Source organism: Hydractinia symbiolongicarpus, chromosome 2, assembly GCF_029227915.1.
Source record: "Hydractinia symbiolongicarpus strain clone_291-10 chromosome 2, HSymV2.1, whole genome shotgun sequence".
NCBI classification, from domain to species: Eukaryota; Metazoa; Cnidaria; class Hydrozoa; order Anthoathecata; family Hydractiniidae; genus Hydractinia; species Hydractinia symbiolongicarpus.
Window position 1 is genome coordinate 6,858,002 of NC_079876.1, and position 24,498 is coordinate 6,882,499.

The following is a 24,498-nucleotide window of genomic DNA, read 5'->3' on the forward strand; positions in this document are numbered from 1 at the left end:
CTGTCAATTAAATGACCAATCCGAACAGAGAGTGTACTCTTCGTGTGGCCAGAACATTCCGTGTGCGGCCATGACTAAAAGTGCTTACATTTTGTTGGTCGCCCCCTTGCTGGTCTCTTTGGTTTGGTCGTAGTAGCTTTATTAATGGGGAGCTAAGCACTATTTTTTAAATTCGTGTATTTTATCAGGAAAGAATTATTTTATATATAGCTAAGTGAGAAAAGTGTGCTGGCTGGCTAGCTATCTCAATTGTTGGTGCTGACTTGGATCTCCTTTTGATTGGTGCTGACATACCCTTTCATGAAATTACTTACTTGCTAGCTAGCTATGGAGCTAGCTACACAAAATAGTGCTTTGATTAGAGTGCCTTTTTTTCTTAAAGAACAAGCAACAAAAAACCTTTATCCTGTCTTGCGTAGTTCTTCCGTGACTGGACACTCAACTCCTGTTTTTATGGGAAAAAGGGGGGCTAAAAATAACTTCCAAATGACACTTTGTGGGACTACTTCTATCAGATAAAAAGATATATATATATATATATATATATATATTCGCACAGGATTTTTTTTATATTTTTTGCAGAAAAGTTGTCGAAACGTGACAAAAGTTTATTGTTGCTTGCACTGAGCAGTCGGTGAACTGATAATTAACCTGTAACAATATATAGTTTGCTGATGCAGGAGAATTAGATGCTACGCCTAGTATAATTGGCTGTTAACAGCTAACTGCGTCTTTTCCATGTTTTTTCTTGATATCAGAATAGTTTTGTTGTTTAATAATATAGACGACATATGTACTGCTAGCTACACTAAAATTATATCTTTTTTGCAAAATCGTTTCTTGTTCTTTTTCTTGAAGCAGTTTTAATTAAAGCGCAACTTTATGTTGATCTATATAAATATAGATGGCTATGGGAAGATCGATAACGAAGAAAAGTGAAAATTTAAGTAAAAAGATATATATCGTATAAGGAGCTGTTAAGCGGCTAATAATACTGTATGCACCGTATATATTATTCTGCATAGATAAATAGAATGTCTATATATTTATATGGCTAGCCTTACAAATCCTGTCTATTATTTTCAGAAAAGGTCATATCTTAGATAGGGAGTCCTAGTCCGGGGCTATGGTAGCATAATATTGAATTGCCGCCAAGGGGAATCGTACCCTGTTCTCCCGCACAAAGTGCCAGAGTTATAACCAACAAGCTATGGCGCCATTGAAACGGCCAACTATTCTGTTACTGGCTAATTATCAGTTCTCCTTGTGCCTAATTTGCTTGAAAATCTTTCTTGAGATCAACCCAAAGTATCACAAAATATTTTTCTAAGATTTCTTAGAAATGACTTGATTTTTAAAAATCTCACGAAATATACCTGTGCATCACATCGCATGGATTTGTATCTTTGTATTAAATTCCCTTTTAAAATCAAAGAGGCAAAGAGACGTTAAGAAAGAGACAATATTTAAAAAACCTGGTTTTAATGCAGTTTATGGTTAAATTGTATATATTCTTGTTTCTTATTTTTAAAACGTTCAGATCAGCTGTTATCAAACCATGTACCATGTAACAAGAGAGTAAATTTTGAAGGCCTAAATACTGAAATGCTAATATGTATTTATTGCTGAATTAATAAACAATGAACTATTTCATCATTCAAATTGAGCTCGCTCAGAAGTTATTATATTCGAATCGTCAAGTTTCTACATAGCAAGATTTGTATTCTAGAATTTCCTGAATTTTCCTGATCACTTTTAAAAATATCCAGTTAAAGTTTTAACTGTTTTTTTAGAATACTTCATATAGCTATGTAAAATTTTTATTTTTTATTTATTGAGTTGTATTTTAACATTGCAGGTTAGTTACAAAAATAGTTAAAAATCGTGATACTCGTGATTTGTTTACCCCATAATTCTCCGTTTTTAAGGTCCACTTTAAATTTCAAAATCTTTCAGGCTAATGACGGAAATCTTATTGCCGCAGGGCTTCTTGTTCTAATTTAATCTGAATTTATTTTAGGTGTATTAAAATCCTAGAAAATTTAAAAACTTCTGTTGAGGACCGGCCGCACCCTGTACCATTTACAATTTTTAAGTAGCGCGGACCCTATTTGAGACGACATGATTGGTATGCGAAATGCATCTTGCCAGAAAGACGTCATCCAATAAAATTTTGGACATGCTACAAAGTGTTTCGTCACTATTAAATTTGCTAAAAATGGTTATGATACGACGAGTGTTGGTGCTGCGGGTGATAAAACACCTAGAAAGACTGGCCTTAAGTATCCCGTGTAGTATCTTTCCTAAACCATTTTGTGTTGGGAGTGAGAGAATCTCTTTAAAATCAGCCAACTTCATAATGGTTTGATAATCCATCCTGAAATTACGCAGCCACTACTCCTGTCGCATACGTCCGTACAACATATTCTGCCACTATATATTTAACCTCGTCCCAGGATATTGTGGCCCATGAGCCGTTATTACGGAGTGGCCCATTTCGCCGCTATCAACTTCATCAAAGTCAAAATGCCCTTGGAACGAGGTTGCAAATATTTGTCCGACCTCAAAAATAGAAAAAAATTCTACTTACATCTCGCAACTAGGTAGTTCAACAACAAAGAAAAACCAAATATTCTTACCTCTTCACAGTTTTTAATACATTATTCCAATCTCTTTAATAATAGCCGTATTCCGTCTGTCTGCTTGTGCGCGAGAAAAACGTTATGCTACGGAAACACGAAATGCGATATATAGAGGACGGACGATTCCGTGGATTTTTCCACGGGTTAACGGCTAGTCTCTATAATAATAACCGTCGTCTGTCTGTGTGTCTTCAAAAGGCGCGTCCTGTTACGGAAACACGAAATGCGATATATAAAAGACCGGCGACCCTGTGGTTTTTCCACGAGTTAACGACTAGTCTCTTTAATAATAGCCGTCGTCTGTCTGTGTGTCCGCGAAAGACGCGTCCCGCAATGGAAACACGAAATATTTAAAATGCGCACGAATATCAAATGCAATATATTTTTATCCACTTTGTTGCCACGGGTGAATTTAAAGGACGGGCGAACCCGTGGATTTTTCCACGGGCTAACGACTAGTCCCCTTAATAATAAGCGTATTCCGTCTGTCTATCACGCAAAGTGGCACCGCAAGTAGTGAGACCAGAGAGTATAATGTTTGTAATGTAATGTTTACATTTGAATGCGTCTAGTTGTTTACCAGGTCGTTAATGGTATGGCTTCCCTAAAATGAAAGCATTTCGGTCCAAGCCGAAATGAAACCCCAGCGGCATAAAGGCTGCCTAAAATTTGAATGCAAAAAATTGAAACATTGGATACAATTTTTTTTTCACACCTTACCGGGCCGTAGAGCACACGGCTGTTTCAGAGCGGAAACTAAGACTGCGCATGCGTCAATAATTACGGCCACGTTGAGGCGCAAGATGGCGGGCGCAAATAAAAACAATCATGATAAATAAGTAACTAACTTTTTGAAATCGCTTTTGCATGATAGAATCTATTTCAGTGGATTTAATTTAGTTTTTTAAAGCATTTCAACACGCTGGAAGCTAAATCTTTCTTTTACCTTTGCGACAAGCATGCTGTTGGAGTAATACTGTGGCAGTTTTGAAGGCATACTTTTTTTTGTTAAAATTAACATGGCAACTTGTTCCAACTAATTTTTGGTTTTGTGGACGTTGCGAAGTTATGTGGCTGGTGTATTATATATTTTTGGAAAGCTGAAAGGCTCATCTACAAGGTAAGAAAAACGAAAAAACTGTATCAGTACTTCTGAAAGAATGCTAGAGCGCTGAATTCTGGCAATAAAAGTTAGTGTAAAACCTGAAAATTTTAACTCCCTCTTTGACATAATCTACTGTATGATTTATTGTAGGCATTAAAACTGTTGTAGTTTACTAAGCTAATATTTCACAGAATAACAACACTAAACAACATTCTATATAAACAATTCTGTAACTCTAAATAAGGTTTCTGCGTCTCATACACTACTAACGTAAGCTCGACAAAAAGTCAAATAAAAATGAACTATGCATGTAGTAAGCTAATTAACTGTTCAATTCTTTTTCTTTCTAGACCAGCTGATCCACCTTTGAAATAATGCAAAGACTAAAGGAGCTTGCAAAGTAATGCTAATATGCAGTTAAAGATATAACTAGCTATCTAAGCTGTAAGTCTAAAAGTTATTCTTCACGTGCAATTTTTCTTTTTTTAATTTTTGGTTTTAATTGGCTCGATTCAGGATTTACATTAACAAAATGTTGCTTTAATGTATTTCGTAACCGCTCGACTGGGTTTTTGATGCAGCTGTACCTGCTCGACATCCTGTTGATTTCATGATGCAAGCTTTCTCCACCTTAAAAATGTTATAATTTGACATTTAAGCTAGCTAGCTACACATTTTCTGAAAAATAACACATTTTGGTAAAAAACACAAATTTTGGTGTTACCAGGTTACAAATTTAAGTGGCTGTTTACCTTGTTCGCCATAAAACCCAAATCCAACATTCCATTTTGCTATGAACTCAGTGACATGATCTTCAAGCATATGCAGTTTTGGTGAAATATTAACTTTTGGCCAGTTAGTTCGCAGATGCATCATGAATTTATTAATTGAAATTTCTAGAATTATGTACTATATGTATATTATTCTTTCTTTTTGTTTTGTTTTTGGCACATGAAATTTTAAAAAAAACTTATTTATTATTAAAAAAAGGAACAAGTTTCTCACCTAAAGCCAGTATTTCCTCACATGACAGATATTTTGCCGAATTGTAAATGTTATGAACTTCTGCAAAGTAAGTAAATAACATGTCGTACTTATCCATTTCTAAATTCACACTGTGAATAAGCTGGTCATCATGCTTTTGTGCTGCAACAATCTCTTTAATGCTGGATGTTAAATTTTGGATGTTTTCTTTCTATAAGAGCAAGATTGTTTTTTTAATTTTCTTTAAATATGTTATTTTTAAATTGCTACATTATTGTTAGTATTAACAAACCTTTAGCAATTTATGTACATGGTTGCCGATAAAACTTTGGCCATGGTAGGCCTGACGTTCAACACCCATTTTTTGCAGCGTTTTATCTATTGAAGAAGCACAAGGACCAACACCTAAAATAAGATGAACAAACTATTAAACATAGCTTTAGATTGGAGAGAATATAAGGCTTGCATCATAAGATCAGAATGAAAATTATAATTTTGGAAAGTTTTTTTTCGGGAATTAAATTTCTTGGAATTTCCAGACAAAAAAACATTTGCGAATATCACAAAAAATTACTTAGGTAATAAAAATGATCATACCCACTAAAATTCTTTTGTTGTTTCCCAAGGTTGAGATTTCTAATTCTAATTCTGTGATTTTCTTCTCAGTTTTTATTATACTTTTCTCGTACGTCAGTATATTTCGTTGTAAGCCACCAGATATTACAAGCCAGTTTAACTGATCTTGCTGGTTTGCTAATTTGGCTTTTTCATCTTCCAGCTTTTGCTGCAAGTCATTTGTTTCTTTAAGGACTTCGATGTAGTCACCATAATCTGAATCCAGTTCATTGTCTTCTGTTGCCAACAGCAGAGCTATTTTTACATCATAGTCTTGGCAAGAAGACTCAAACATTTTAAACATCTTTTGATATACACCCAAGGAAATATGAAGACCAGGAATACAGACCTAAAATTAGGTGTTTATATAGATTTTATTTTGGGATTATTAAATCAACTTGCAGTGGAAAAGCATAAAAATATGATGTATACTTGATCAATAGGTATGTCAAAAAATATGTTGTCAATGACATTATAAAATTCTTTCGCATTTTTAGGGCTCCCACCACTTTCACGGAAATCTGCTAAATTTTCTTCAAGTGTCGCCAGTGACCTTTTCTTAAATTTCTTGCGAGTAAACACTGGGATGTTCATTAGTTTTGAGGTAATGTTGCAAAACAAACAGCTGTGACGCCCTAAACACAAATGTTAAAGTATACATATTTTATTAGAAACTTTTAAAAATAAACCATTTTTAACTATGCATTTCCCATATCTGCGTAGTAAAAACCCATTGTTAAACTACAGGAACTTTATGAAGTTGCAAAAAAAGTTCTGTAAAAATTAATTAATTTTGATTATCAACTAGCAACTTGCCCCAGATCTTAAGTAATTAATATTTACCATTTGCACCAGTTATACCATACATTGCACACAGAAATTCGTAGTCGCCATACATAAATACACGGAATATCGACTCTTTATATTTGACTTGTTGCAGCATTTTTATTTGTGGTCAAAAATTAATTAATTTTGATTATCAACTAGCAACTTGCCCCAGATCTTAAGTAATTAATATTTACCATTTGCACCAGTTATACCATACATTGCACACAGAAATTCGTAGTCGCCATACATAAATACACGGAATATCGACTCTTTATATTTGACTTGTTGCAGCATTTTTATTTGTGGTCGAAACCGTTCAAGGCAGACTCTTGAGTTTGTTCTTGTGTCTTTCCCTAATTTAAAAAAAAAATATAAAAAATGTTTTGATTTCTACTTTAGATCACTTAGATCATTTCTACTTTAGATCACAATTAGACATCACATGCATAGAATTTTGGAAATTCCAGTTTTAATTTTTTTTTTTTCATATTTGTAATATATTGCATTAATGTTTGTTACCTTCAAAAATGCTAAACATTATTGTGTTTTCCTTCTTGTTTGGGTTTAGAACATTGCCTATTTGATATGCCATTTTAAAACTATTTCCTCCATGGTCTCCACCAATTTTAACATGGATCTCATTGTCAGGAATGAAACTATGTTTTACAAGTAAATTGTGACATTCTAGCTTTTTGAGTTGATACAGAATGTGGCCAACTACATTATACAGATACCCCCAGGGCCTAGGTATAACGGATACCCTGTTTCCAACTGATAATTTGGTGAGAGGAGCCAGCTCAACTCTCAGTCCTTGGCCTACCCATTCAGCAGCGACACTTCTTGCTTTTTTTTCTGATTCAATTTTTATGTTGAATGTTTTCAACCAACGTGATATTTCACGTAGTTGATTCCATGGCATGTTTAAATTTGATTTCATTGCTGTGATGTGATTGGCTGGAATAATGACTTCTGTACCCAAATTTTTAATGATAGTATTTCTGTCACTTTCTTCCATAGACTTTAGCAGTGCTGTGGTCTGTTTTGTGACAGATTGGGTTTCTTCACCAGACATCAGATGGATTAACTCCTTGGCTGTATTTGCTCTTTTCCGCACATTCCTTTCACATGTTTCATCAGAAGACTTGCGAGGAATTCTAATGGGTGTTATTGTCAATGGCTAAAATATGGAACATATGTTATTAATTTGTTTTATGTAAAATGTAATATTACTATTAAAATTATCATATTGTTACAGACAATTATGTGTACATTATTTTTAATATAACATAGCATAGTTTTGTATTTTTGTATAAAGTAGTTATACACATTTTTTATATAAGATCACTTAACGATGTAGACGCCTTAGCATTTAGGGTGGGCACATCAAAATTTTAGTAAATCTCCTAATATATAGAATGGTTTTTATTGACCCCCAAAACTTCCTATATTCTGTGACCCCTCTAGCCACTTACTTATATTTATTATTATTTTTAATTATTTACTCTGAACATTTTAAAATTTGTCTTGTTCTTATTATGGCTTGTTTTTTGTATAAAAAATGTGTATAAGAAACATTTCACTGGAATTGTAAAAAAATGATAACCTAGGTATGCACATATATAGACATATACAAAAGCAACTTATTTTCAGTTTTGATTTCAGCCTTAAAATTGCTAAGATCAAAGATCAGCTAAGATCAGCCGTTTGAAAATCAGTTGCTTGTTAAAAAAAGTCAATGTCAAATCACTTTTACTGAGTCCACTCCATACATAAGTAATCTTACTTGTGAACTTCCACTGGGCAATTGGACAGTTTTATTCGGCAAGTTTGACTGCTGCATTTTTATTCCAACCACATGAGCAATGCATTCTTCTACCTTTTTCGGTACAGGCTTGGAAGGGCTCAACTGCATCATCTCTAGTGTTGTAAATGACAATGCTGGAGAGCATGTGTGCGATTGTGCAGACAGCAGTTTAAATGAACAACCACATGTTCCCTTGACAACTCGTGTGTTTAAAATCCTGGAAATGCACAAACCAGGCGAGACATCCCCGGGTGTTGTTGGGATGCTGCAGGTGGGACATCTATTTGAATTTTCCAACCAATTTGTTAAACACAAGGCACAAAACACGTGGTTACATTGGTTTATCATTAATGGCCTTTTTAAAATATTGCTACACAAAGCACAAATCAGATGTTCCCAGTTGCCTTCACTGATATTTATGTCTGAGAGAACGTTTCCACTATAGTCAAAAAGTTCAGAGGTTTTTCTGTAAATTTTATTAAGTTCTAGGGGTGTCCAAGTTTTTTCTGCGGAATCCACAGCTTTGTGTGTTGGGTTACCACCGCCCCTTCTTTTCATAGGTTTGCCACCTCTCTTTTTTTGTGCACTTAATATGCATGTTTTGCACTCGGTGTCTTTATGTGTATACCATTTAACAGGCACAATAGCGGTAGCTGAGTCACGTTTTAGGACATTACTTATTGTAGCAAAGCACGAGTGACAGAATTTTTTTGGGTGAATGCCTGCCCGATCAGAATAAAAATCAGCTCTGAAAATACTGTCCAAGTTCTTTATGTGCTCTTGGACAATATGTGATCGTCCAGGCAGAGTGTTTCCACATATTCGACACAGCTTGTTCAACCGAGCTAGGTGTAAATCCCCAGTAGCCATCTTGAACTTTAACAAAAATTTTGAAAAAAAAGTACCTAATGTTTGATACAATATCAATTCGTAATGTACTGATACACCTACAGTTCTTTTTTTATTCGTATCTCGTAACTATCTTGGAATGATTTTTATAAAAATTATCTGTGGGATAACTTCGTATCTGAAAATATTTTGCTTTAAGTTGGCATGGTGTCCACAGTCTTCAAAATGGAGGTTGAAAGTTTTTGTTTTGTTTTAGCTAGGCAACAAGCGAATAGCTTTGTATTTGAATTAATCTTATTGGTATAGGACTATATTTTATTTAAACCACTTAGTTTCCAGTCCTTAAGTTGGTTTATGTGATTAAAATGCCTATTAAACCTGGTGCTAGCTACCCTAAAATTTGTTTACTTTTAAGCGCAACTCGCCCCAGTCCTTATTTTAAATTTTTTTTTGACATGCGCAGTCTGAGTTTCCGAAATCTCGCTAGCTGAAACAGCCGTGAGCATCGTGAGCCGGTCCATAATGCTAACATCGCCGAAATGTAGCAAACACATTGGACGTTGGTTACTCGGTCATCAGAGACTTGAAATTTGTTCTAAACACCCAGGATATAAAGCAGTGGTGGTGACACATTATCTAATTTGCTTTCAACCTCAAGACTTCTCTTTTAGATGTTTATATTTGAAGGAACCCTGGAAAAAGGGAACATGTGACAAATTCTGCAGCGAAAGTAATTACCTGCTTTGCATAATCATTTGTTGCAACTAAAAAGGGAAAATAATCGAGAATCATTCTCGTCCCCAGAGCTCTTTGAGATTGTCAAAAGGAGTATTGCTATTGTTGTAACTCCCTTAATGTCGATTATCTACGACAAAGTAAATTTGTTGACTTTTGAAAGAAGAAAAAAACACAGTTAAACAGCGAAGTTTTCTTTTTGGTAAATAAAAAACTTTATAAAATGATTAAGTAAGACAACAATTTGATTTGCCTCGTTTACTCAATACAAAAAAATGAAGTTTTTTGAGTAGTAAACTAACTCCGCAATGTTAACACTGCTTGCTGTATCGCCAATTTTGATTGGTTCCTTGTACATAACTAGACTAAGTAGCTTTATGGGAGATCAGGCTAGAAAATATGGGCATTTGAAGCTGATTTTTGCTCACCAAAATTTTCATAAACGAGTTTACTTGATAGGTAAAACCTAAAAATGCTGACAATGCTACCAAAAGAAAGAATTATAGAAACTAAGATCACTTTTAATATAAATATTTGTATTACCACACTTTCCTCTGTTCATTGCATTAATTGTCATGTTGTTCAAGTTCACAAAAATTCCTGGTAACAATGTCCAATGCATGTCCAATTCACAATGTGTCTACACACATTGTGAATTGGACATGCATTGGACTTTGGACAATGTACAAAAGTGGGTTCATTTGTTGCCAAAGCATAATCTTGCTGAGCGTTCACCAAAAGCAGTAAGTAAAATTTTATACTCTTTTTTACACTCGTAAACTTTTTTACAAAGTAAGAATAATTTATATTATATTTATATTTATATTATATATATTTTATATATTTATTATATGTTTATAACGGCTCGGGCTTGGCTGTCCTCTGTGTTTAAGAGTATTAGATATTACAAAAAAAATTAAGAAAGATCTTAGTAACACCTGGTACCACCATGAATTATTTTCTTGCTTTAAATTTTAATAGATTTATAGAAGTGTGATTGTAGAAAAAGTGGAAATGTAAACACCTTGAAGCGCTCCTCCTTCGTCGCTTTGTGTTACATCCATCTCCTCATCTTACAATGTACATAATTTTACATATGCAGAATTTTTGTGGTTAATTTTTAAAATTATTTTTAAACTTTTGTTCAGATTTCGTCGTCGTTAAACCATCCATCAAAAATGAAAGTTTCAGTTCTTGGAGCAGGAAATGGTGGCTACGCCTTAGCATTCCATTTGGTGCAATTAGGACATGAAGTTTTGCTTTTTGAATCTGATCAATTTAAAGAAGCTATTGAACCTATTCAAAACGCTGGGTGTATTAATGCTCTCAAGGAGTGCCAGGGCTCGACAGGGGAAATTCATGGAGTGTCAAAGATAGCGAAGGCAACGACTGACATTAAAGAAGCAATGGAGTTTGGTAATGTCGCCATGTTGATTATTCCATCATTTGGTCAAGGTCTGGTCTTTGAAGCTGCTTTACCATATCTAACTAAGGATCACATCTTCATCAGTTTACCTGGAAATTTTGCATTTCTTGACTACGTCAAAGTCATGCAGAGGAAATCTTACACGAATGATTATTTGAACATTCCATTTACGCTGGTCGAAACCAGTTCGATACCTTATGCTTGTCGTAAAGTGGACGCTAACAACGTGTTTGTCAATGGTACGAAGAAGATGATGCATGTTGGAGTATATCCAAGCTCTCGCACGCAAGCAACGATGGAGAAGATTAAGTCTCTTTTCAGTTTAAATTTAATTCCTAACAAGAACGTCATCCATACTGGGTTAAATAATCTGAATTTCCTTCTACATCCTGTAATCTCACTACAGAACGCTGGATGGATTGAAACAAAGAAAGGAGATTTTTTGTTTTACAACGAAGGAGCATCACCTGGCGTTTTACGTTACCTTGACGCTCTTGATCAAGAGCGACTTGCTATTGGAAAATCTTTTGGATTTGATATGGACAATCTTCTAACTGTCTGGTCAGGATGGTACGGTGACACGAAAAGCAAGACATTGGAGGAACTGATTGAAAACGCCTACTTCTACAGCGCCATCAAAGCACCTCCGACTTTGAAGAATCGATACATTACTGAAGACATCAACTATGTCCTTGCACCAATTGCAACATATTTGGCAAAGAAGGCAAACATTGAGACACCAGTGGCTCAGGCTTTGATGACGTCCGCCCACGTGATGACAGGCCTGTCAGTTGCACCTGTAAGAAGATTCGATGAATTCCCAGGAGATTTGTCTTCTATATAAGAAAGAATATAAAAAACTTTATCATCAAATGTACTGTTACGTTTTCAGTAAAGATACAAATCGTCATTTAAGTGTATTTCTTATTATAAGTCACCACGGTAAATTTCCATTCGAACTTAGAAAGCAAGTAGTTAAAGTGGTTTTCAATTTGACAAATCTTTATAAGATATTTGTAATTTCTTGCGTTAAATTTAAAGAAGCTTATGTGCTTTTATATATCTTAGCGCCTCTGTGTATTCGCTGACTGGACAATCTTGATCAATATGTTTAAAAAGACTACTGGTTTTAAAGCAATTTGGATATTACAGAAACTACAATAGAAATTATAACCCAAAAATTGCTACCAACAGAAAATTGTTTCTATCTAAGTAACCAGCATTCCAAGCTTGCTAATGCTCATAGCGGAAATAAAATCGACACGCTTACTTTTACTAACAGACGCAAGGCTCAGTTGAAAGGTTCAATTGTATTTGGTTCAATTATATTTCTTTTAATCAATAAATATAACCAACAAAATAAAACTTTGACAATATATTTCAAAATTAAATTTCATCTTTAGGTCTAAAACGAATCAATAAAAACAGTTAAAACCGTTAAAAAATAAAACATATCAACACACATATCATACAGTATTCACACTGTGTTCCTTTAAGGTTACTTGAACATAAAAAATTAAGCTATAATCAAAAATCCCTAAGGCATACCAAACTATAAATTTATCAATCAGACTCTGATGGTTAATGTGTGGCTTTTGTATTCGTCTTTTGTATTTGAATCTGGTGTAATGTCTTTAATCCAGATTGCTTCCAAAGTCATTAAGTGATACACAGATTTCAGTGACGTATCTAGAATTTCAACATTATTCATCGTAAGAGTACAATTACAAGTGCGAAAGTGACTACCCACTGGTGTTCCAAGACGTCTGTGCTCTCTTACGCGATTTAGTAAATGAAGACTAGTTTGGTCGACATAGCACGATGTAAACAAGAAATTTCATACACTATACCACTTCTGAAAGTTTTATCCACTTAGGGCTTCAAAGATGGTAACATCGTTTTCAACTTTTTTCACGTTGAAGTAACTTTGTATGGAGCGTTATAGTCGATTAATTCGCGTTTTTGTTAACTGTCTGGATTTTTCAAGCGGACAATACGGTTTTTAGGCATTCTGATTGGCTTAGCGCTTTTGACGATGCATCATTATTCTGTATGTGTCGAACATCGTAATGTTTTGTTCACAAAGTATTATTCTTTAGGGACTTTCGAATTCTAAATAGAATTTTTGTTTTTAGACAGGACTGTTTCGAATTTTGACCTCAGTCATTGCACCAACCTCGCAAGCTCGGTCTGCACTTAGACCTCGGGCGATATTTTGCGGTACAGCCCGGGGTAATCGGTTATTGTTGTATTATAGTGAGCGTTCGAAATTCTCAGTAATCCCCTCCCTCCCCCCTCCCCTGTATGATACAAAAATCATTTAAACTTTCTTTTCTTCTTCCTCATCTTCATTTTCATTTTATTTAATATCTTTTGTATTTGTTCAATAATTGGCTTATAAAAGGAAGCATGGTATTGATTGTTCTGTGGTATACTTTTAGCTTTTTTCAAACTGTTATGGAAATTATTCCAAGTGCTACATTCCATGTGCAATATTCTATATGTTATTCCGATAACTACAGTCTTTTTGTACTTTATAAGTGCTAATGCGAATTAGTTCATTGTTAATCCTGTGCTCATCGATTTTCAAAACCAAGTTGAAGTTAATCTTCCTTCAGAACGCATGATTCTCATGTCTAGAAATGGAATGTTTAAAATCTTTTTTTCTCGTTTGATAGCTAGTAAAATTCAGATTTGGATGAAACGAATTATTATCTTGCAATTTATCAACATTATCAGACTTTTTATCACGTATTATATCATTTATAACTTCTCCTCATCTTTCGCTCTTCAATCATACTTACTCAACCAACCATTTGCTATATAAGGAGCTAGTGGGCTACCCATTGCAGATAAATCAAATGGCCCTGCATGTTCCAATCATTTTCCGGCTATCTTATTTCCCCAGATGCACATTGATTCTTGATTTAGCTACTTTGCTTTCAGTTTTTCATACACCACCAGTCATCAATTTATAAAAAAGAACCCCTTTCTCGTTTTTCCTACTTATTTATGCATTCAAATTTTGAGTTTATGATAAAAATATACGGATTTTAATATCCTCACAAGTCACTTTGAATTTTTATTCGCTTAATTTTTGGGTGATCTTTGGGTGATTTTTGGCTGATTTTTGGGTGATTATTGGCTAATTTTTGGGTGATTTTTTTAAGCACAGTGTGTGATAATATGTAGCAAAAAAAGAGCTTTTTTTATCCAACAATCACACAAATATTTGTTGGGGAAAACAGAAAACAGAAACAACAATGTGTTGGTTAGAATAAAAAGCATTTATAATAAACTAAATAATATCTAAATAAATTAAATGTAATAAAACTAGCTTAGCTAACTTTTCATGCAGCCAAAATTTTAAAATTACGTAATTGGATAGCTTAAAAACATGTAAAAACTTAACAATCGTATATTCCTAAGTTAAAAATATTATAATGAAAAAGATTTAAACACGACCCTTGTATATGGCCACCACATCAGATTGTGCATCAAATATGCTGCTGTTTATTCAAAGGAATGGGCGGGGATCCATACAACCACACTCCACATTTGCACAATACTTTGAGAGTAGGTCTGCCAAACTGCTGGGAACCGTATAATACATGGATGGGTATGAATTCAGTACAATTCTTGTTTAAGCTACCGATAATTTTCTTTGCTTGCGATTTTCTGCAACTGTTTAAAGCATCCAAATTTTCATAAAGACTTTATTCAAAATAAAAAGAAAAAAGAAAAAATATATTTAGCTTTGGGAATATCTAAATGATAGCGTTTGGTCGGTGTTTAATCGCTGTGGTTTTCCTGGTTGTTTTCTTCGTTCGCTGTAGGGTTCCTGGTTGTTCAGATAGACTGCTCATTTGCTGCTGGTTTTTGTGTCGTTCTGTGAAAACTGCTCCTTGCACATGTTCAGGACAAAAAAGAAACGAATAACACCATACATAGTGGACGTCTATTGGACTTACTAGGCTATGTGGTTTATGATGCAGTGTGATCCTTTTTATAATCACTTTAAATTTATGTATTCTATAATTTATGATTAGCTATATAGCATGGCTATAACAAACTGTGTTGATTATTACCATAAAGGAACCAATTTCGTACTTCGTGTTAAAATTCCAAACATTTTGTTATATATATCTGTGTATTTGTAATTTGTGTTTGAACATATTTGTTTGATTTTCTATTATAAAAAACAACTAGTTTTTAAACCTATCACAAAACGGTTTGTTGCTAATTTTATTAAAAAGGAAATTGACAACAACAATAGCAATGTTTAATTGCCCGTGACATCACCCCTTTCCGAACAATCAATTACATTCCCGGTGGCTTTAAAACCCGTCACGGTAAATTTAAATTAGAATACCACAGTTGAAATTTATGGCTATTCAAGTTGACGTGTTTTCTCACATGATTTGTTCTAACCAATTAAAAATGTGCACTAAAGATTTATATAATACAGAATATAGTTTGGGTTAATTGAAAACACAGGGTACCCCAATTTGGGTAGTGTTTAGGGTGGCAGTTTTATTCTACCGGTCGGATAATATGTGTTCTTTTTTGCCACTGACAAGTTTTGCAGATGGAAACCATCTAATGAGATTGGCCGGAATGGTTTCTATTCTGTTCACGATAATTTTCAATGGTTTACGTCAAATTTTCTCCTTATGAAGTTGTCTTTCCAATGATCAAATGACATGGAAACGAGGCTATAACTGTACAAGAGTAACACTACACCACACACCGCGTACAGTCAGATCTTTGTAGCTATGATAAATTATTTCTATTACGCGTTGTAAACCGTATTTAAACTTCTTTTTAACAACTGGACACCGAACTCGGTATGTTAGGCGAGCTAAGAGTCGTCATATTGCAGCAAAATTAAATCTAATGTCTGTTTACAAAATACCCGCTTCGAAATTAGCTGCCCCGACCACTACTCCAAATGTCACCCCTATTGAGTAGCCCATTTTTTTAGTTAACCCATATAGCTTTTAGGTTATGCTTTTAGGAAAACTGTGAAAAATATATAACTTGTTACCAGTTGCAATAATAGACTAGTGGATAAGCCCGTGGGATAATCCATTTAGGCAAAAGAAAACTGAAAAATATATGTTACTTTAGAAGTTTTGCTGACGTCGGCAGTGCTAATAAAAATATTCTTTTTGTGATAATTTTTTACCCGTTGCCTGTAATATGTAGAGCACTGATCTTTATGTGTATTTAGCGAATGTTTAATGAAGCAACACGACCGTAAAGTCTGTAATTGCTCAACACTTTACTCTCAACACTACGAAAAAGTGTTTTAAAGTTGTTGTTTTTAATATCACACTTTTTAAGAAAGCCTTTGATACTGTTAGTCACGGTAACCTAATATTTAAACTAAGCCAAAAAGGCATTGCAGAGAAAGAATGGTTTACAAACTACCTTTGTAGTCAAAACAACACGAGCAGTATAGTGACGAGTTGTCAGATGGTAAATTCGTGTATTGTGATGTTCCACAAAGTTCACTTCTGCCGCCAGGAGTTAATGGCATTCACAACTTTGTTAAGAACTGGAAAAGCCTAAACTATGCTGATGACACTGTAATCCTTGCTTCATTAAAAATAAATTGCATATAAAACAACTTTATATAATTACTTAAGTGTTGTTCTTGACCAGTCACTCTCACTGCACAGTTCATTTTAATAACTCCTACGAAAAAAGCTTGAGGTCGTTTAAAACTACTGTCGAAGGTACGTTCCTTGTTAACGGTGACAACACCTAATTAAATTTAAATGGAGTTTTCCAACTCTATACAACTGACAGCTTCCTCTTATAGATAGTTTGGAAAAAATTTATGTTTTAACAAACACAGAGAGAAAAAAAAAACGCACTTTTGGAAATAATCATTATTCGTCTTCAAAAATAGTTTCCAATTTACAAAAGTGTTTGCGTGATATAGTGTTTTATGTTCTTGACAAGCAACACATTCCCTTACTTGATTTACTGTCAACATCAAGGAGATGCGTTGAAATATTATCTTCGTTGAAAATATCATACAGACCAGAACAATGCATTTTTGCACTGCTATATAGTAAGCATAGAAAGGCATTCTCTGATGAAAGAAACCAATCATGTTAAGTTGTGTAGAAGCTTTTTAGTAGAAAAGACACAGACCTGTTGAGAAGATAAGACTCGAGCTTTTTATTTCTTAAAACAATAAAAAGAACGAATAGATTTATGTTGCTAAAATAAAGTAGGTATTAATAATCGAAAATTAATAGGTTTAAAAATCACTTTAATAATTATTTTAGGATACAAGTGTCTCGCTGTAAAAATAATAAAACTTTCAGCGAGAGCAATTCGCAGACAACCTGAAATCTAAGTTGGTAGACTGGTAGTTCAGTTTCATCGCTATTACCATGCTATTACTTTCGTTCCCAGGTTTTCTTATTTCTATTTCTTGACGCCAACGTTTTAAAGTGACGTTAATAAAACCGTCAAATATCCGACATCCTGTGTTATTTTTTCGACAACCATAATAACAAGATCATTATGAACATTAAAAACATTAAAAGAACAATTCTTTTGATTAGGTAATCAGCACATCGTTGTGGTTTCGTTATGTGAAGGTATCCATTTCAGTTGAATGAGGTCATCATTTACACTTCACCAAAAATAACAAAAGAACGTGGATGCACAGTGTAAAAATAATTTCCTGAAGAATAAACTCTGATTTTGTTTGATTTACAAAACATTAAGTGAAAGAAGAAGTAAAAGTCGTATTGATTTTAGTTGGAAGATTTATTTGTGGTTTTAAAAGCATATCATGTTGGACATTTAAAACGTGGTGTTGATCAAAGAAAATGTTTATTTTAATGTTGGTATGTTCCATGTTGGGATTAAGCGAAGGTAAGCGGGTATGTTAATAAGAACGCTTGTAGTGCACTGAAACCACTTTGGGTTAAGGCACACACGAAATATTGGAAATGCACGAAATTTGTACGTTACTTAAAAAATTGCTTTAAATTTTCCATGGACAGCTTGTTTTATTATAATAAATTTCTGAAAGACAAAGTTTATTATACTTTTCCTAACTTTCTATAAGAATTATATTGAATTTGTTTTCTGCTAAACTAAAAATGTTAAGACACGAAGAAGTTCATAGGATAAATTCAAAACGTTTTCGTGACAGAAGAGTCATCATGTAGTCACGTGTTGATCAGATCCGTGTTATGATGACGTCACGTACTTGCGATTTGTCTTCATTACGTCATGCTAGAGGAAGAAGTAGCAACTGGCATAAGGGAACTTTTATCATTGTCTCCCTTTCCCTGGATACATAAACACGAGACTTTTTTCTTAACCATACACAAAATTGTCTGGGATCGAACGTAGACATCAACACATAATTTTTTTACTTTCAATATTTTTTAAAAAAACCCTCTAGACCTATGTAAATAAAAACCCCTTTTGTCATTCAACTCAAAAGAAGATTTCTCTCCAACTACAGAAACTTGACCCCTTTGTAACGACTCACATGGTTGTCATCAAACACATGAAACTTTGTGGAGCTTCAAAATAAAGAAAATATATTCCACCTCATTTAACATTACAGCGTTACAAAAGCCGGTGCTAAATGTGTGAATACACTATGAATACACTATGAAAATTATGTTGGGGTGTTGCATATCTGATGCTTATGAACCTATGCTAGCCTGTAACGTTTCTGCTATCAATAAAGGAACTGAAAAAAGGAGTCCTAGGGAATTAAAAGTGTTCATTTAAGCTAAAAATTAAAGCCCTGCAGCTAGAAAACTGCCTTTTGATATTTCAATCAAATTAAGCGGTAACCAAAAGGAATGGACTAGGACTTTGTCAAAATTGGAATAATACAACAATCTTATGCAAAATGGAGGCAACCACTAGACCAGCTGAATGTAGTTGAAATAAGACAGGGAAAAGAAATTTTAAGAAAGCAGTATATTGTGCCACCTTGTTTCCAGCCTTTGCACGCACATTTCTGTTGTTCCTCTTATAAATAAATGTTGGTGAGAACGACAATTTTTTTAGTTTCAAAACTGACAAAAACAAAAGTACAATCGACTTTCGATGTCAAAATGTGAAGTAGTTGTTTTTATTAGATGGAAGAGTAAAAGAACAGAGGAATTTTTACGACGTGAGAGAAAGTTCAAGACGTCCAACTACAAAATATCGAGATTCTGTTGTAACAGTACTGTCCAAATTTGATCATCAGTTTTTTACTAAAAGTAATTTCTTGTTAAGAGAACTTAAAAATCAACTCTGTATTTTTTAAATTTGCATGATAAGATGTAAGATCAGAGGGGAAAACAAATGAATAACTCCAATAATATGACGTGTAGTAGAGAGATGTCAAGTTCTTAAAACGAAAGTCCGAGTGAGTCACGTGATATAACAAGTCAACGTTCGTCACTTACCTCACACAGCTTAAGGAAAGACTTAGAATTCTAAAAAAGCTGATGTAAACAATTTTTTTCAAGCAAAAGTTTTGTTGCTAACTGAAGATTTGAATTGAACTTTCTTCTTTTTTACTTTCCAGCTGGTTTTTACTTCTACAAAATCCATCAAGGAGATCGATATATGAACTATTCATGGACCGACACTGAGTACACCAATCCACCAAAGTCTAACTCAGACATTTTAAATCGTGGTACTGGTTGTTTATTTTCTGGAAAAAATCGTCAACATTCAAATCCGTTTACCTCGAAATGTTGGATTGGATGGACAAAAAAGCGACACTCAAACCCATTTATTTTAATAGCTTTAGATCGAGTCAGCCGGATCGAATCGATTACGTTATTAACATATGTCAATCAAAGTATGGGTGCTGGGCCAATTAAAAATATAACTGTGAAAGCAAGCAAAAGGTTAAGGCGCTTGCAGTTGGTTGGTCATGTTTGTACACCAAGGTCCGCATATTTAAAGGAACCAAAACATTACGAGTTTCATATTGGATTAAAAAATTTGACTGCTAGATTTATAAAACTTGACTTACAATATTCTCTGAATTGGATCTTGATACGATATTTAGTTGTAAAGAAAACAGGTAATGTTTCTACTGTGTCTTCTTTGTAAATTTATGTTCGGTATTTTACGATTTATGTCATAAGACTTGATTTCATTTTTATCAGCTCTGTTTTTGAAGACAATGGCGGGAAGTTTTAAACAACGAAAACAGGCCAGACAGTGGAATTTTGATAATCAATGATTAGCAATTTTATTAGCTTAATCACTTTTCCAATTCTCGTTACAAGCCGCAAGTAGATCTCGAATTTGTTTAATAATTTAAAAAAAACGTTCTCTCTTCAGGAGACAGCGCAAACACGATAAGAGCAAAGAAAGAACTCGAACTTACAAATTCATCATCACGGTGTAATTTATCCATACATGCAGGTACAAAGTATACTTATTGTATTTTCTGTTAGTTATTTTTATTTAACAAGAGTCTTCTTTTTTCTCTCAAAAAAGCGTTCTTTATCTAATAGTAAGTTAGCTTCCTTTGAGAAACTTACAAGTAGGCATCTACGAAGGCAGATTTTTACTCATTACCCAAATATGGACAAAACTTTCAAACAGTCCAGGCTTCAAATCGCTACTTTTGCACACACGTAGGGCAGGCAGAGAGCATTGAAAACAATTAGCACATTTTAAGAATTTCGAATTTACTAAATAACCTAATATCCTATGTTCACTCTGAACATTGTTGAGTGAACTTTGAAAAGTTCAAAATGTGTGAATCTAACCTACGCAATTACTTGTGATGGGGAACTTCGAAATAAGCTGTCTTGTCCCAACATTTTGTGACCACGATTGTAGTTACAAAAAATGGCACTTGCTACAGTTTATACACAAAACGAATGATTTCGAAATATCTGATTTCGAATCGCTACAAATACGTTCGACTGAATAATTCTAAACTATCCATTAAACCATGTACCGTTGTCAGTGGGGTCGAATCCGGAGGTTGTAAGGGGTTGGTTTGACTTAAATACTCAAATTTTTAAGCTAGTAAAATTTGAGAAATCTCTTATTATACATCGACGTGTGTTTTTTACAGATAGCCGTAGATTCTCTGTATCTTCTGTTAATAAAACACAGGTTTAAAACGCAGGTTTTAACATAATTGCTGAGCGATTCCCTTAAAAAAGAACCGCGCCTTTCAGAACACTCCACCTTTAAAGCCTGGTCCTACTTAAGCGCTTGTTTAGTCAAAAGAGCAAACCAATAAAATTGTCATTAAAATTATTACGACATTTCATCATTTACATTAACGACCAGCTGGTTCATTACTTGAGCAGATTTCTACCACAATGGGACATTAATATACCCGTACGTTTTCCACATTCATAGACAGTTTTGAGGCGACATTTTCGACACTGGATTTTATTTTCCTTTTATGGGCGTCACATTTTTTCAATAATTTTTAATTTAATATTTTTTTTTAATTGGTATTTTCCGAAAGTTTTACCAGTAAACAGTACATTATTTGAATACCTCCTTTAGGTTAGATATGACCTGTTTTTTGTGTAAGCAAGTCTAGACATGTTCTTGCTGATAACGTGTGGCCATTTAATCATATTTGTTTTTTTAATATTTTTATTGCATACAAATATGGTGAACGTGGAACATTCAAATCACTTTCAAATCAAATCACAAAATCAATTTGTGTTCACACGATACCATATTCCTATATTTTAGCGATCATTGTTTTAAAGTCGACAGGACTTATAATTTTTGCGGTGTTATTAGAAATTTGAAAAGTTTCCGACCATTTATATAAAAGCTTTGTTCTTTGTTCAATTTTAAATATGTATCTGTCAACACGGTACGATGACGTGTATTTGACGTCATTATAATTTTGTAACGTCATTAATACACGATTATTTTTAGAGATGTATCTGAATGACAACGACAGAATGGCTTTTGTTATTGTGGCAGCTGTTGTTGGCATGGTAATCTGTTGCGTTTTGTCGTTATTGACATATTATTGTCGTAAACGTCTGAGGCGTTTATTGACGAATCAACCTAAAAAATCAACATTTTTCTTCGACAATGAGTTCGTTAATATAGTAACGCCGGAAAATTTTCCCGACAAAAATGAAAATAACGACGCATATTCGTGTGAGCGTACAAGAAGAAACAACAACGAACGTAAGTGTCGTACGTATTTGTCTGCAATTTTATCGTGCAAGCTGTGACCGTGAAAAATCTTTGTTTTAATATTTATTAGAGAAAAACGCTTCGCTTTTATGGGACGCTTTGCTTTTATGGGATACATCGGGGCTCCAATTGCTTTTTTTTATTGATTTTCATTTAATTATAGCGTCAAAGTTAGCTGTCAAAGATGAATTAAAGGTACCACTTTCTCCAACACTAACGAACATACCTGAACAGGAATATAGCAGTTTCACTGAAAAGGACGTATATGTAAATGATTTTAAAACGAGAACAATTAGCAGATCTTCTACCAAGTCGAAACGCTTCAGATATTCACGAAAATCTCGACGGCTCACAAAGAAACGTCGTGAGTCGTATAATAGCGTTATGTCGTCTAGTTTATATTCAGAGTACGCCGTGCCGTGTCGGATTAGAAGAAAGAAATATAAAGTGATCAGTAGAGATAAATTGATATTCAGGGAACAGATCGGTGTCGGACAATTCGGAGAGGTCCATATTGCCGAAGCAATCGGATTGGATGATATTTATAATAACAACAGTATTAGGCGCATGCGTGCAGGCGATACCACATACGTTGCCGTGAAGACATTAAAAGCTCTGGATAAAAATATTGAGACAGAGTTTATGAAAGAAGTGAATGTAATATCCCAACTAACACACGAGAATGTTGTGCGGTTGCTAGGGGTGTGCACAGAGGCTCCGCTCTTGATGGTAGTCGAGTATATGCAAAATGGCGATTTAAACCAGTTTCTAAAACAACACTTTCCTGTGATCTCTTCTAGCGAAATTTCTTCTTACGATGCCAATGTATTACACCCGGACGCTTTGCTTTACATGATTGAACAAATTGCTTCTGGGATGAGGTATTTGCACTCAAAAGGTTTTATACATCGAGACTTAGCCACAAGAAATTGTCTTGTTGGACCAGCTTATAAAGTAAAAATAGCTGATTTTGGAATGAGTCGATATTTACACTCAAAGCAATATTATAGAGTTGAAGGGCAAGTTGTTTTGCCTATTCGTTGGATGGCACCAGAATCTATACTTTATGGTGAGTTAGCAACAAGTTAAATTAGAAAACGTGAAAATTAGTTTTATGCTTCTAAGTATTTTGAATGTTGGTTAAACACATTTTGATAAATGAATTACGGTAAAACATAATCCCCAAACACTTTGTCTCCTTTTTGCTTTTCTATTTCATTCAAACGTGTCATATCAATTGAGTTATTTAATTCTCAAACAGTGGAATAAAAAGACAAATTATGTTTTACTCGATCGCTATTCTCGTTGCAATAAGTAGTAAACGCAACAACAGCAAAAAAATGACTTCTTTAAAATGCAATATCAAAACAAAATTATCCATCCTTAATCCATGTGCTATTAAAAAATGGTGTCTAACAAAAGAGGGATGATAAGAGATATCTAGATTACAATACCAACACGCATATATGGTCACATGGTCACGTAAACCTTTCTTACATTTCAGGTACCTTCACAAAACAAACAGACATTTGGAGTTTTGGTGTCATGTTATGGGAAATCCTCACTTTTGCAAGAGATGCTCCTTACGCGCGGTTAGAAGATAGTGATGTAATATGCAATGCTTATAAATCAGTTCAAAAACCGAAAGATAGATTCCCGATGCTTCATCAGCCGGAACACTGTCCAGATGATATATATGACTTGATGATAAGTTGCTGGGATTTAAACGCAGGGAAAAGACCCTCGTTTTCATATTTGTATAAATATTTTCACGAGCAGTGGGATAGCGAAGAAATCGAAATTTAGGTTAATAAGCGGAAACTATACAAGCACAAAAGAAATGCTTTTTACAGACTAACACAGCATGACAAACGAAGAAAAAAGTCGTGACCTGAAAAACATTCATTCTCAACAACCAGCTGAAAATTACGAGTATAATTATTATAGGGATGTATATAGATGGAATTGTTTATTTTAGAATATATAGATTTATTTATAATAGCAAGTTTGGTTGTATCCGCGTCTGAAATAGACATTGAGTGCAGCTGAAATAGACATATGTGTACTAAAACATCACAAAAATTAAAGCACCTCATTCCATTCTCTACATATCCTAACATTCCTTTCCTTAAGAGCAGGATGTAAATAGAACTTGAATAGCGATAGTAGTTTGGTCGCACTTTTTTTAAACCAATAATTTTTAAACACTAATTTAACAGTTTTTTAAAGTGGTGCGTGACGGAGTGGATAGAAAGTTTGTTTTGTAGTCAGATGGCGGTGATTCGGTCCACGCTTAAGATTGTAGTTCAATTTAGTACCG

The 24,498-nt window shown here is 34.1% G+C and overlaps 3 protein-coding genes across 3 annotated transcripts; 2 read left to right on the plus strand and 1 right to left on the minus strand.

Annotated features, from left to right (window-relative positions):
- Window positions 1–3,490: 3,490 nt before the first annotated feature.
- Window positions 3,491–6,486, minus strand: LOC130629317 (uncharacterized). Its single transcript, XM_057442478.1, has 7 exons — window positions 6,190–6,486; window positions 5,779–5,981; window positions 5,329–5,695; window positions 5,024–5,136; window positions 4,753–4,942; window positions 4,500–4,643; window positions 3,491–4,377 (listed from the first exon to the last, which is right to left on the minus strand). The coding sequence occupies exons 1-7, from the start codon at window positions 6,287–6,289 to the stop codon at window positions 4,205–4,207; spliced, it is 1,290 nt and encodes a 429-aa protein (XP_057298461.1). The 5' UTR covers window positions 6,290–6,486; the 3' UTR covers window positions 3,491–4,204.
- A 3,687-nt stretch (window positions 6,487–10,173) lies between these two features.
- Window positions 10,174–11,903, plus strand: LOC130629326 (opine dehydrogenase-like). The gene is made up of 2 exons (XM_057442489.1): window positions 10,174–10,305; window positions 10,711–11,903. The coding sequence occupies exons 1-2, from the start codon at window positions 10,183–10,185 to the stop codon at window positions 11,830–11,832; spliced, it is 1,245 nt and encodes a 414-aa protein (XP_057298472.1). The 5' UTR covers window positions 10,174–10,182; the 3' UTR covers window positions 11,833–11,903.
- Window positions 11,904–17,600: 5,697 nt separating this feature from the next.
- LOC130629335 (discoidin domain-containing receptor tyrosine kinase B-like) lies at window positions 17,601–24,177 on the plus strand. Its single transcript, XM_057442497.1, has 6 exons — window positions 17,601–17,888; window positions 19,558–20,064; window positions 20,328–20,411; window positions 21,909–22,169; window positions 22,342–23,247; window positions 23,683–24,177. Exons 1-6 carry the CDS (start codon window positions 17,843–17,845, stop codon window positions 23,982–23,984), a joined length of 2,106 nt encoding a protein of 701 aa, XP_057298480.1. The 5' UTR covers window positions 17,601–17,842; the 3' UTR covers window positions 23,985–24,177.
- The last annotated feature ends 321 nt before the right edge of the window (window positions 24,178–24,498 follow it).

Bases quoted from the DNA above. Each gene is read 5' to 3' on its own strand.
- LOC130629317 (XM_057442478.1), bottom strand. From the start codon at position 6,289: ATGCTGCAACAAGTCAAATATAAAGAGTCGATATTCCGTGTATTTATG. The intron at 5,137-5,328 runs GTATGATCATTT...ATCTTATTTTAG, and splicing joins CAACAAAAGAATTTTAGTGG to GTGTTGGTCCTTGTGCTTCT. The intron at 4,378-4,499 runs GTAAACAGCCAC...AACATTTTTAAG, and splicing joins TGGGTTTTATGGCGAACAAG to GTGGAGAAAGCTTGCATCAT.
- LOC130629326 (XM_057442489.1), top strand. From the start codon at position 10,183: ATGTCCAATTCACAATGTGTCTACACACATTGTGAATTGGACATGCAT. The intron at 10,306-10,710 runs GTAAGTAAAATT...ACTTTTGTTCAG, and splicing joins CTGAGCGTTCACCAAAAGCA to ATTTCGTCGTCGTTAAACCA.
- LOC130629335 (XM_057442497.1), top strand. From the start codon at position 17,843: ATGTTTATTTTAATGTTGGTATGTTCCATGTTGGGATTAAGCGAAG. The intron at 20,412-21,908 runs GTACAAAGTATA...GATTATTTTTAG, and splicing joins TAATTTATCCATACATGCAG to AGATGTATCTGAATGACAAC. The intron at 23,248-23,682 runs GTGAGTTAGCAA...CTTACATTTCAG, and splicing joins ACCAGAATCTATACTTTATG to GTACCTTCACAAAACAAACA.